At 37.4% G+C, this 12,372-nt stretch overlaps 1 protein-coding gene across 1 annotated transcript in view; it reads left to right on the top strand.

Moving 5' to 3' along the window:
• LOC149207431 (uncharacterized) overlaps positions 1-9,904 on the top strand; it is a 29,571-nt gene extending 19,667 nt beyond the window's left edge. The window contains exon 2 of the mRNA XM_089395717.1: positions 8,647-9,904. Within this exon, the coding sequence (XP_089251843.1) occupies positions 8,647-9,644 (998 nt within the window). The 3' untranslated portion in view covers positions 9,645-9,904. The remainder of the gene's footprint in view (positions 1-8,646) is intronic.
• Positions 9,905-12,372: the final 2,468 nt, after the last annotated feature.

Raw genomic sequence — 12,372 nt, 5'->3', positions numbered from 1 at the left:
AAACAGAAGTCAATAGGATGATCGTGATGATGATGATGTTTATATCTATATTCTGTTGCGTTCCTACATAAGTCCGGATCACATAAACCCCCCAGTCTCCCACAACTGACAACAAGTTCCCTGCAAATGACCCACCCAATCCATTAACCAAAGAATCATAAACCTGTCCCCACCCCCTCTCCCTGCTGAATACTTTGCAATTGCAGAAATTATTTGCAAGGGAACCAAATCAAATAGAGGCATGCCTTTAGAAATTGCAGTATCTTCAGAAGACTCCTTGACATCTTTTGACACAATTTTTGGATCCGAGACTTCAACAATTGACTTCTATTGCTCTGACCTAGCCTCCTTCAAAACCAAACCTGACTTTTCTTTTGCAAATGCCTCTTCACCCACTAACCCTTGTGAAGGCACTAGAGTGAAAGCGATGCATTAATGTGGTGCTAGGACAAATTCCTCCTGTAGGGTATTCTTTTTGCCTCCTTAACAACCACATCACCCTTTTCTTTCTCCCATGCTTTTGGCACAAAATGCTTCTTACAGTCTTTAACCACATGTCCATAGAAAGCGATGCATTAATGTGGTGCTAGGACAAATTCCTCCTCTAGGGTATTCTTTTTGCCTCCTTAACAACCACATCACCCTTTTCTTTCTCCCATGCTTTTGGCACAAAATGCTTCTTACAGTCTTTAACCACATGTCAATATTCATGACACTAGTCGCATTTGAAGGGCACATTATTGTAATCCAGAATCTGGGTGGAGGAGTTATTACCCTTTTGTAACTAATCCAGCATCTGGGTGAAGGAGTTATTACCCTTTTGTAATACCATCTCAGTGTCAAGGCCTTCCTGAATGTCAGTAGTGAGTACCCATGGGAATTCGAGCAACAATCATCGAACTAGAGCTTGATAGCTAATATCTTACTTGTAGAAAATTCCCAAAGAATTACCTATAGCCCAAAAAACCTCCAGCGACTAGAATTCAATTGGTTGCCTTGGAACCTTCACCCAAATAGGCACCACGTCCATCCTCTAAATTGAGCTTCAAAGAAATGAGTCCATGGCTTTAGGAAAAGAATGTTTGACCCCCAATGCCAATCTTCTTCACTTCACCTTCAAAGCAAAAAGTAAAGCCCCATCCACCCACAAGCCAGAACAGAATATTTTGGCACATAACCTAGAAAAGGTTTCCATATCTTTTTCAGCCACCCTTTCAAGAAATACTTCCCTACCTTCCTCCCCAATCCCCAAAACCTCCAGCAGCCAGATCCACTACCTCATGCATATGCATGTTGTTGCCTAAAACAACTTAACTTGAGCTGACTTCAGTTTAACACTTTTTTCCTTTTCTTACCAAATCATCACCAACAACTGCCCCCGTTGTCACAGCCTCTATTCCAGAATCCAGATAACTCAGCACCTTATGAAACTAGGGGTACTGAACTGGGCATAACACGTTGCAAACAACAAAGGGAAGGAAAAAAGGAAGTGCTTCCACTCACAACTTCATTCATTGGCTTTCCATAAATTTCAACAAAGGCCCTCAAAAGCATTACCTTAAGTTGCAACCAGAGGACAAGAGAGATTGTTTAAAGAAAAGAATTTGCCCTCAATCAACCCAATGACAGATCCGAAAGAAGAAAAGGGCCCTTGCCATGAAATACCATGTAAACCACAGCATGAGGAACCGGTACTGCCAGAGCCCCGTCCACCAGCTTTCACAAAGAAAATACCCAAATCTGGAACTCAATACTTAGAACACAACTAAGATCCAAGTGAAGTTGGGCTTAGGATATGGGGATGCACATTTAGGGTTGATCTTATGTGCCCCTGCCAGCCCACCTGATCTGCATCTGGCCCATCCATTGACAAGCCTGCTCCCATCGCCACCTCCACATACCTAGCTACAAGTGCACTGTCCTTGCTGCCAGAAGAGGGACATCAGCTGAAAGCGACCAGATATTGCCTCTAAAACATCAGCCAAGGGATTTGAAAAAGACCCACTTGGTGAGCATGGAACATTATTTTCTAGGATTAACACTGAAGACCCTCCACCAATGCAGAGAGAGATGCATATGTCCTGGCCCTTGAATGGATTGGAGTGTAATCCACCAACTGAAGATCCATCTAGAGTTTTTGAAAAAAAAACCTATTTGTCTGATTCCTGGAACATTGCATTCTGCACATGCCATACTTGGATTCTGGCTAGTGGTTCCATTGTAAATGGTTGGTTTCTTTTAATTTCGTAATTCGTGTAGAATATGTACTCGTTATTTCAGTATTTTAATTACTGTTCTGTTAACTGATTTCTTCATATGTGCATGGGGTTTGAATATTTCTTGTTTGAAGTTTGAAGCTAAGCTAACAGCTTTTCTTGAAAAAGGGGTCTATCCTTGGGGTGGCATAATTGAGCACTTTGCTGAACGTTTTATCTGGGAAACTGTCTCTGTGCTATATCTGGAAGCTAATCGTTAGGATTTATCTTCACATCCATTGGAGGGTCTAATGTTCTTCCAGAATTTGACCATTTTCCATTTTGAGCTAGGGAAGCTCAGGACTTAATGATAACTCCTTGCTTATTAGGCTCACATGTTCTCACTGTTGTTTGGGAAGTCCCCATTGGCTCTTTACAGTGTTTTGATCATCATGGCTTTGCTGACCATTTCAGTAGATTAACATGGTGGCACTTGAAAGTACTGTAAGAAATTACTTGAATTGTTATTTTGTTAAAGGATATACTTTGTGTTCATGTCATGTTTTACATTTTAGAGATTCAATATTAAATGTTTGATCAAATGTCTGGAGGAAATATGTGTTGATGCTGTGCAATATGGCATAAATGGGATGTAATATTGCCAACCATTTTTGTGAGAAAGATGTCTGTCCCCTAATTGCTGTTCAGTGCTTGACCTTGATGTTTCTTTACTAGCAATAACAATTTGTAAACACTGAAAATAGAACTTGATTGAGAAAATCCCTTGACATAATTGTTTTTCTGACTGATGATTATTGCATATTTTGATTCTTGAACCTTTCTAGATTCCCAGTGTGCTCTACACAACAGCGGCAATGGATTGCTTGGGGAAGCCCCTTGTTGTTCCTGAAATGGAAGGGATGGCTTGTGAACATCCCCTGCTGTCCTCAAAATGCAGGGGATGAAACTTCTACATGTCCCGAACAATGGGGCCAACTTCCCACCATTAAATAGCAACAACCATTTTTTTTATTCCTTTTTTGCATGAGAGGGATCCAACTAATATTTTTAAGGCTCCCACTTTTCTTCTAAGCCTTTTACTTATTTTGATATTATGTATGTATGGAAAACCCCCTTTTTCCCAAGAGAAAAAGCATAACATTTTTATTCCAGAGAGTGAATGTCAGTGTTACATTCTGCAAATGTCTCAACAACCTATGATACCTTTGATCCAGACTTCATCTGATAAAACTAGCCTTCTTCTTTTCTGTTATAGAAAGATAGTTAATTGTCTATGATGGGTCACAACATTGCTCATAGATGAGCATACAACAAGAGCATTAAGTATGCAGTATGTACTGGTTGATATAAAACTTTCTAGAGAGAACACTGAAAAAATCAGGCATACAACCAAGATTCCAAACGTGTCAAATAGAATATCTAAAAACAGTGTTGTGGAGGTAAAGGGGTAGACACTTGAAGACCCAAATGCCGAGATTTGAAATGACTCATCAATCATCCAATGACCAGTTTTGATTCCCCAAAAATCTTCAAATCTCACAACCCCTTTTCCAGTGCAATATTCATTGAGTAAACATACCCACTACTCTTCCTTGTTGTTGGAACTTGGAACCATTCCCCAAATCAACTGAAAATTCAAACATCCGTGTATCCAAGAAAAAACAAAATTCCTCAAGCTCCACTAAGGTCCATGTTTCCTGGAGAAGCATCATTGAAAAAATCCCATGGGGAGGATTTATCAATGATTGGTGTCCCAATGATCCTTTGAACTTGTGGTTTTGGAGTAACTTTCGTACCTTTTTCTTTTTCCAGAGAAATAAACCCGTAATTTCGTTCAAAGTAACTTTCATACCTTCACAAGAGAAAATGAATTTTATAAAATACTTGAATTGGAGAGAGAGATAACTCTTGAAAAATCTTCGCATTCCTAGTAACTCAGTCCTCACACCACTACTGTGCTAGTTTCCATTAACCCTATGAGAATTCTCACATCAGGGGAAACCTTTCAAGTGAAATGACAGGTGAACCTTAACATGGTCAATGCCTCCATGATCTCTACACAAAAGCAAAGACTTGGCTCATGCCAAGGCCTTTTATGAAGAACATCCAAGTTCAGAGCTTTATTAGCTAGTGCTAACCACAGAAAGATCCCAGACTTCATTTGAGCTTTAACCTTCCAAACTTTTTGCCACCACCAAAATTCCTCTCCTTGGACATCATAGCAGTATAGCCCTAGCAGTGTAACCCCTGCTAGTGTTGTAGGACCAAATGAAAGAATCATGTTCTTCATCGAGCTTCATTGCTTTGGAAGCCAATGACTGAATATATGCCCTCCATTCCTCAGCTTCTTGCCCCATCACACTTAATTCTCTTTGTTGTTGTCCAACCAACAAAACAAGAAGTAGCTCGCAAAGGACTAGATATATGTGAAATGGGAAAGTGCCATCTGCCTCAATTGGAGTCAAAGATTATCTAAGATCCTCTATTTTGCACATCAAACTAGTCTAATGACAGTAGGACCTTTCTCCCAGCTCCAATCAGGCAAGTTAATTGCCTACAAGAGGAAAATACAATACAATGCCTTCCAGCAGAGAGGCATTATGAATCTTTTCCAAGGGTTTCTTATCCAATTTTCAGCAGAGGAGCAATATACTTTTGAACCAAGGCTTGTTGCCAAAGTGCTTTTGTAGAGATGAACTGCCAGACTTGCTGCCAAACCCTTGCCAAAATTGTAAATTTTCTTTAATTCCCAACCTCCACTAGTTTTTTGGGCTTAGAGGATTCCACTTAGCTAAGGTGAGTGCCTTCCTTCTCTTTTTTCCTTGTCCAAAGAAAACTAAAGCATTTCTTTTGAATCCTATTGAATATGTCTTTTGAAATAAACACCAAAAGTGTGCCAATATGCAGGGAATTGCTTCGAAGACTGATTTGACCAGTCTTCCCACCAGAGATAACGAGTGTCCTAAGGGGTCACTCTTTTCTCTATCCTTTGTTATAGCCAGAGAAAATCATAGAACCCATAGTCATTTGGCTTTAATTCAAATCCTACTTCAACTCTTTGTCAAATTCCTAAGACCAGAAGGGCATTAAAGTCATAATCTCTCTCTCATGAGAAGTTGCCATCCCATCTAAGGAAATAGATGACTTTTGAACATTTATTTCCATTCCTGTCGCTACATCATAGAGTACTAGAACTTCCTTATACCTTCTTGCATCCCTTAAAGAACATTTGCTAAATAGTACTATATCATCTGGAAATAATAGATGAGTCAGCATGTGATTGCTTCCTATTTTGATACCTTCGAGTTGGCCAGAAATCCCAAGGATATCAAATATTTACTTATTTCCTTTGCTAGTAATAAAAATAACAAGGGAGAGAGAAGGCATCCTTGATGAAGTCCCATAGAAGGGGAGAAAAACTGAGAAGTGGAGCCAATAATCAATATTGCAAAGGACACTGACAAGACACACACTTCTATACAATTGAAAAACCCTAAACAAAAACACACATGAATTAGAATGAGTCGAAGATACAATGTGTCGATTTCATCAAAACATTTAGCCAAATCTAATTTAATAACAAAGGATGTTATTTTATTTGTCTTGATGGTTTGAAGACCTTGAGCAACTCTAGTTACTCATGGATTTGTCTGCCTTGCAGAAAATCAAACTGCTATTGTGGAATTACAAAAGACAAGATAAGCTTCACTCTGATAGCAATAACCTTAGAAATAATTTATAAATTGTGTTGCAGAGTGAGACGGGCTCGAAGTCATTAAAACTATCAGGGGAATCCTTTTTAGGTATCAAAGTCATTTTTGCAATAATTTGATAAGGTATCACACTATCTTTGTAACCCATCCATGGTGGAGGATAAGAGGTCCAGAGTTGTTCCCTGATACTGCAAGATCTTTTCCCTTTGCACTAATCTCATAGAGCTCGCCTTTAGCTTCACACAGGATGACTTCTTTCTTTTGCGATGGACCATCCCTAAACAGTTAGATCTACCAGTGTTTGAGACACTTCCCCCTTTCATTTCAACAGGAGAACCACTAGATAACTATTGAAATGATAGTCACAATTTCTCCACCTCCAGATTTGGAATAAAAGCCCCTTTTCCTTTCAAAAAAAAATCTTTGAAGGCCAAAAACCCTCACCAACAGTGGTGTTGATGGTTGTAAGGTAAGAAAGGATATACTGTCAGGAGGCTTGATTGAGAGTAGGTGAATGGATCTATGGTCCATTGAATAAGTCCATGTGAGTGGATCTATGGTTAGCATTGCTAAATTGGCTTGAGATCCCATCATCGACAATACCATCAGTGCCCTTTGACTGAACTTCAATCCTCCAATGTGCTAGTCTTTCCTTGTGATTTCTGTGATGTGACAGGTGACCAGTGTGAGCCCTTTGATACCCCTTCCGCCCTATGTGGACCATTGCCTAAGTCTTCCATGCCAAGTTTTTGGACCCTTGAATTAGGACGAGAGCAGATCTGCAAATCTAAGTCCTCCTAGAAGCCTAACTGCAGCACCTTTCCAGTCACAAACCTTCTTGCATCTCTCCTCCTCCCCCTACATATGGAAACTTATAAATTGAAAGTTGTCATCGAAGACTTCTATATCATGATCTGTGATGTATGGATGTGTCATTATATGATATAGGGTTTGCCTATTTAGGTTTCTAACTGGATAATTGGATGTAAGTGTGCTTATTTATGATTAATCATAAATCGCTGATAAAATGATTTTTGGGATGTCCCATGTACTGTGCCTTGCTACCCCCCGAATTTTGGGGGTCTTTGCTGCCATCCATGCAACTTGTCCCCTGGTCTCCTATCTTTTGAAACGTAGGAGGCATTTAGTGGTAGATCTACTAAAGATATATTGTACTTTACTAAGCTCAAAACTTTCCTGTTTCTGGGATTTGAGTTTTCTATTTCCTGCCATGAAACTACTAATCTGTCATTTGAAGATCGTAAGTGGATAAGTCTAAGTTGAATCCAGGTATTACAATTTGGCGAAATCGGGATTCACACAATTCTGTTAGGAATTTAATTTGGCCAATTTTTTGTCCCAATTTGGGTTCAATGTGGTCAATGTAGTCAATGTATTGTTGATTGAATCTGAATCTGAATGAGCAGAAATTTGCTTTGCCATTTATTTTGGTTTTTTGGATTTTCACAAAAAGCCTAGCACACCAAAAAATTGCATCTCTCTCCAAAATATCCTCACTGTTGCTATTTATCGAGGGTAAGCCTACAAACCACATGTACTTGACTATTCAGTTAGCTTTGGCCTGCTTTGGCACTGTATTTGAGGAATTCACTGAGCTGTGACCAGAGATTTTACTTGCCAGTGCCTGCTGGTATTGGAAATTTCAACTTTTGAAGTGAGAAAGACTGAAATGAGGTAGGGTTCTATAACGGTTAACCTATGTTCTCGGTTTCTAATTTCTGTCAGTGTTTAGTGTTTACTATACTTGGGTTCTGTAACTTTGAAGTTCTGTTTATAAGCCTGTAAATGCCTGCTGCAGTTACTAGTGTTTTTAAAGTGTGTGAGAGAATTTCAAGCAGCAACTCTTTGTTTACAGTTTTAGAGCGTCTATTGTCTTTCCCTTCCAATTCAAATGGATGAACAAAACAATTGCTGGAACATCCTGCACGCCTCAGTACTCAAAATACTTGCTTTTTAAATGGACACCATTGGACTCCCATGCCAGGAAAGGCCATAATTTCTTATTCAAAATTAATATGCCTGTATTTTTAACAATTATATCCAGGCAGAAATATTGATATCCCTGAACATATCACTATTGATGGAAGGTTCAACAAGGCTTCCTGTTATGAATTTATTACTGCTTCATTAGTGACAGTTTCTAAGGGTCAGTCTCTTGTTCACCCATTAAAATATGAGTTCTGTTATGAGATTGTAAATAATTCATTGATGTTTTCCAGTGAACCCTCTGCAATCATGATTGGTATTAATTCCTCAAACAGGAACCATAAAATTCCTTCGGGCAAAGTACTCTTGCTTTTATGATTTGAACTAGTTATCAGATTATATGATCTTGTTAATGCAAGGCTTAATTGTTCAACTTGAATAGAAATTAAGTTTTAACCAAATACTTAATCCACTTAATGGTCTTTGCTAATCAGCCTTTTTGGCTACTGTGTTATGTTTTATCATGTGAAAACATAGCCGGAATTTGCTGTTACCATCTTACATGTTATGGCAGATTTAGTTAGGAAATCTGCTTAATCATCAAGTTTATTCGGTACTCTGGGAAGACTGTCATCTTGTTCTGGATATCTGTCTGTATAACATGCCTATTTGTTTGCTGAGTTGTTCCTGTTCTTATTGTAATTAGTTATGTTGATTTATATCCAAACGTGATTCACTTCTTTTCTGATCTTATCTTATAAATGACCCAGTTTTTGCTAGGAAGTACAGCAGAGCAATGGACTTATGTGGAAAACAGCAAACCTTATGGTTTACAACATTTTCTAGGGATATAAGAGTTCACAGATATTCTAATGGTTTCAAAAGTTCACATATCGTAAGTTATCGATATAAATGCAATTTTAGTGAGCCTAGAAGACTGGGATATTGTGCTCAGTCCTTGTCTCATCCAGAGCCGTATGAAAATACTTCAAACCCAGCAAGTGTCTCCCAACGTTCAAAAGAATGGTTTGCATTAAGAAAAGACAGGTTGACTGCCAGTGCATTTAGTACTGCCCTGGGTTTTTGGAGTAACAGGCGTGTTGAGCTCTGGGAGGAGAAGGCCTTTTTCAAGGATGGTTTTGCTGCTAATGCAGCCATGTCTTGGGGAGTTCTCAAAGAGGATACAGCAGTAGAAAGATACAAGGAAATAACAGGAAACGTTGTGGAGGAATTTGGGTTCCAGATATATTTTGAGAATGATGAACTGCTTAGCTGGATGGGGGCATCTCCTGATGGCCTTATTAAAAGTTGCCCTTCTGATCTAGTTGGTCTAGCTGGTCTAGCTGGGAATTCAGAGCGTATCTTGGAGGTGAAGTGCCCATACAATAAGGGGAAGCCTGAGCTGGCACTACCTTGGACCTCAGTGCCCTACTACTACATGCCTCAACTTCAAGGTTTATTGGAAATTCTAGATATGAGCTTGATGGATTTTTATTGTTGGACTCCCAATGCAAGCACTGTTTTTAGGATTCGTAGAGATCCTGACTATTGGGCTTTGATTTATGAGCCACTGAAAGAATTTTGGTGGGAAAGTGTTATGCCTGCTAGACAAGCTTTTCTGACTCATGGAGAACAGTTTGCGTACAAATATATGCCTTCTCCACAGCACAGAGATACAAATCGCATTATAGCTCAGAGCAGAATATTGGCAAGAAAAGCCCCTTTGATTTGCAGGGAAATCAGTGGGAATGCTGATTTTTTCCTATAGCAAATTTAATCTTGTCAGATATGTAACGTAAAGATGAATTGGGCACAGAAATTTTCTTTGGACAGAACACTGAAATGATGCAGACTCTTAAGAAGGAAGAGGGTAACCGCAATTAAGATTTTACATTTCAGTTCCCCATAGATACAAATTGTAATTGTAACATATGACTCATAAGCTTTCAAGGGCATAGTCAACTTGTTCGAAAGTATCCTGATTATTTGGCTTGCATATTTATATACGAAGTTAATTAATTGCTTGAATTTATCTGTAAATTATCCGGACTAGTAACTAGTTATGGCGATCGGAATATTTTTTGAAATTCCGGTTACTGCGAGTGCTAACAACCCATAATACGAGATGCAACTAGTTTCGTTCTTCCATTACATGTTGATCACTGTGATAATTTTTAATGCTTAAGAGATGTGTTTTGTACCCACTGTAGTGGGGCCTATTTCCTGAGTATTAAGTATGCTGCAAATATGATCAACAAAATCGATTCAAAATTTTGGAAATGTTCTAAAATTCAATTATTGCAGACTATGTTTTATTTTTCGAAATTATTTACTTTTCTTTCTATGTGACAAAGAGGGGAAAGTATTCCTCAAGGTTAAAGGCCATTCAACAAGAGGGTTTGAAGTCATTAAAACAATACTTACTCATTATGTCACTTGTGGGAATTGAACTTGGGTGGGGACGACAACCATCATTCCTTCTAACCACCCGAGATAAACCCAGTTGACTAGAAAAAAAATTACTTAATATGTAGTGTTTTTTGTTTAAGATATATCACTGAAATTAATTGCTCATAGGATGTCACATGGAAACCTATAAAAAACAGAAATAATAAATAGCTGGTAGAAATTTTGATAATTGAACAAGAGTTGAGAACAGGATTTCCTGAATACAATTATCATACATTTATTTGAATGTTAGACTATCAAAATAATATAATAGGTGCTTCAAATTCTGCATAATTAATGAAGCTTAGATTGAGAAACAACAATTGTGCATAATTAATTTATATTCACTATTTCAAGCAGGTAAGAAAGATGCACTCAAAAACATTTAAGAAAGATACAGGTAAAAAAAATATTTCTTTCACCTCATTTACTCTTTCCATAATTGGGATTAGCATTGAATTCTCTATTCCATTCTTCTCATTTGCGCAATTTATGATTAACTTGGAATGTTCTCATTTGCGCAATTTATGATTAGCTTGGAATGTCCAAAACTATGGAGATTTGGGAATTCTTTATTTGTTGCAATTTTAAGAAGAAATCAGAGAGTATAATATTCAGCTTTATTTATTAGTATGTAGACTAACATCAGTTTTAAAAGAAATAAAATGCTTCTCATGGATCTTTAACTAGTGCTATGAAAAAAACTTAAGTTGTTGATTTGTTTGTTTGGATTGGCTAATTTTTTTGACTTCTCAGCTTTTAATGGTTTCCAAATTTTTCCATATGCAGCTGATTTGATGGCACAATTGGATATGGAGAATTTTTATTTTATTTTATTTTTTATTATTATTTTTAAATATTAGAATATCATGTTATTTTCGAATAGCCATCTTGCCCCTGCTATGACACTCGGTAGTGCCTCATGCTGTGCTTGTACCAATTTTCAAAGCATTCATGATCAATTTCTCCGTCTCATTTTTCTCCACTGCTTGTTAGATTCAAGATCTTATTCTATACTTCTGTGGTATACTAACAATGGACCAATATGGTAGTGTGCCATTTTTGTGTTTGTAGAATTTTCAAAACATTCAAGAATAGTTTCTCCATTCCATTTACTCTACTTGTCACACTTAGAATCTCATTCTAAACTTCTCCAACATAGGAACACTGGACCAGTAAGTGATATGTAGACTCCCCTTTGCATTTGCGTAGAATACCTTTCCATGGATCACGTCAAGAATTGTTTTGATAATTATTTTGAGTAATAATTTTATTAGAAAATGCAAACAAAAGAAAAATCTTGGTATCTAAGGGACAATTTAGCTTACATACAAATTTCAACTACCTTTTTTTTTTTTTTTTTTTACATCTTGGCTTCACTATATACATTCCCAAGGGTTTCTTCCTTGACCATATTATTACATATTCCTTATTTTTGAGTTTTCTTGCATTGTATTTCATGGTTTAGTTAAAGTTGTTGTAGTGCCCCACTTTGGTTAATTGACTTGACCATATTATTACATATTCCTTATCTTTGAGTTTTCTTGCATTGTATTTCATGGTTTAGATAAAGTTGTTGTAGTGCCCCACTTTGGTTAATTGACTCTTATATGACATTGACCTTGATACATTATTCTTTGAGGACCTCATGTTGAGGATCCAGATATTTGACACTTACTATGAGTGGATGTAATAATAATTGTTTTTCCAGTTGGATGTGATGATGATAATAATTGCGATGCACACATTTTATGACTATGTCTAATCCTGTGATGGATTCATTGTGTTTGTTTACATTAGTTCTTGCTCTCAATTACGAAGATGTTAATGATTATGTCATGATGACGATTTAGCATACAAAATTATATTGGTGACTAATATTATGAATCAAATATTACTGATGATTATTGAGTGTGGAAGGAGACTACCTAGTTGCACTTTCATGTGATGAGTCGACAACCTCTAGTTTTGTTTGAATTACATACTATTGTCTTAGAGTTTTTTAAAAGTTCAACTTAAAATTTTGCTATGAATTCTAATGACATGAT

Source organism: Pinus tabuliformis, chromosome 1_2 (genome assembly GCF_031772625.1).
Source record: "Pinus tabuliformis cultivar Carrire ecotype Pingquan chromosome 1_2, CPIR1, whole genome shotgun sequence".
Classification (NCBI taxonomy): Eukaryota; Viridiplantae; Streptophyta; class Pinopsida; order Pinales; family Pinaceae; genus Pinus; species Pinus tabuliformis.
This window is presented reverse-complemented; position numbering and strand designations above follow the sequence as displayed.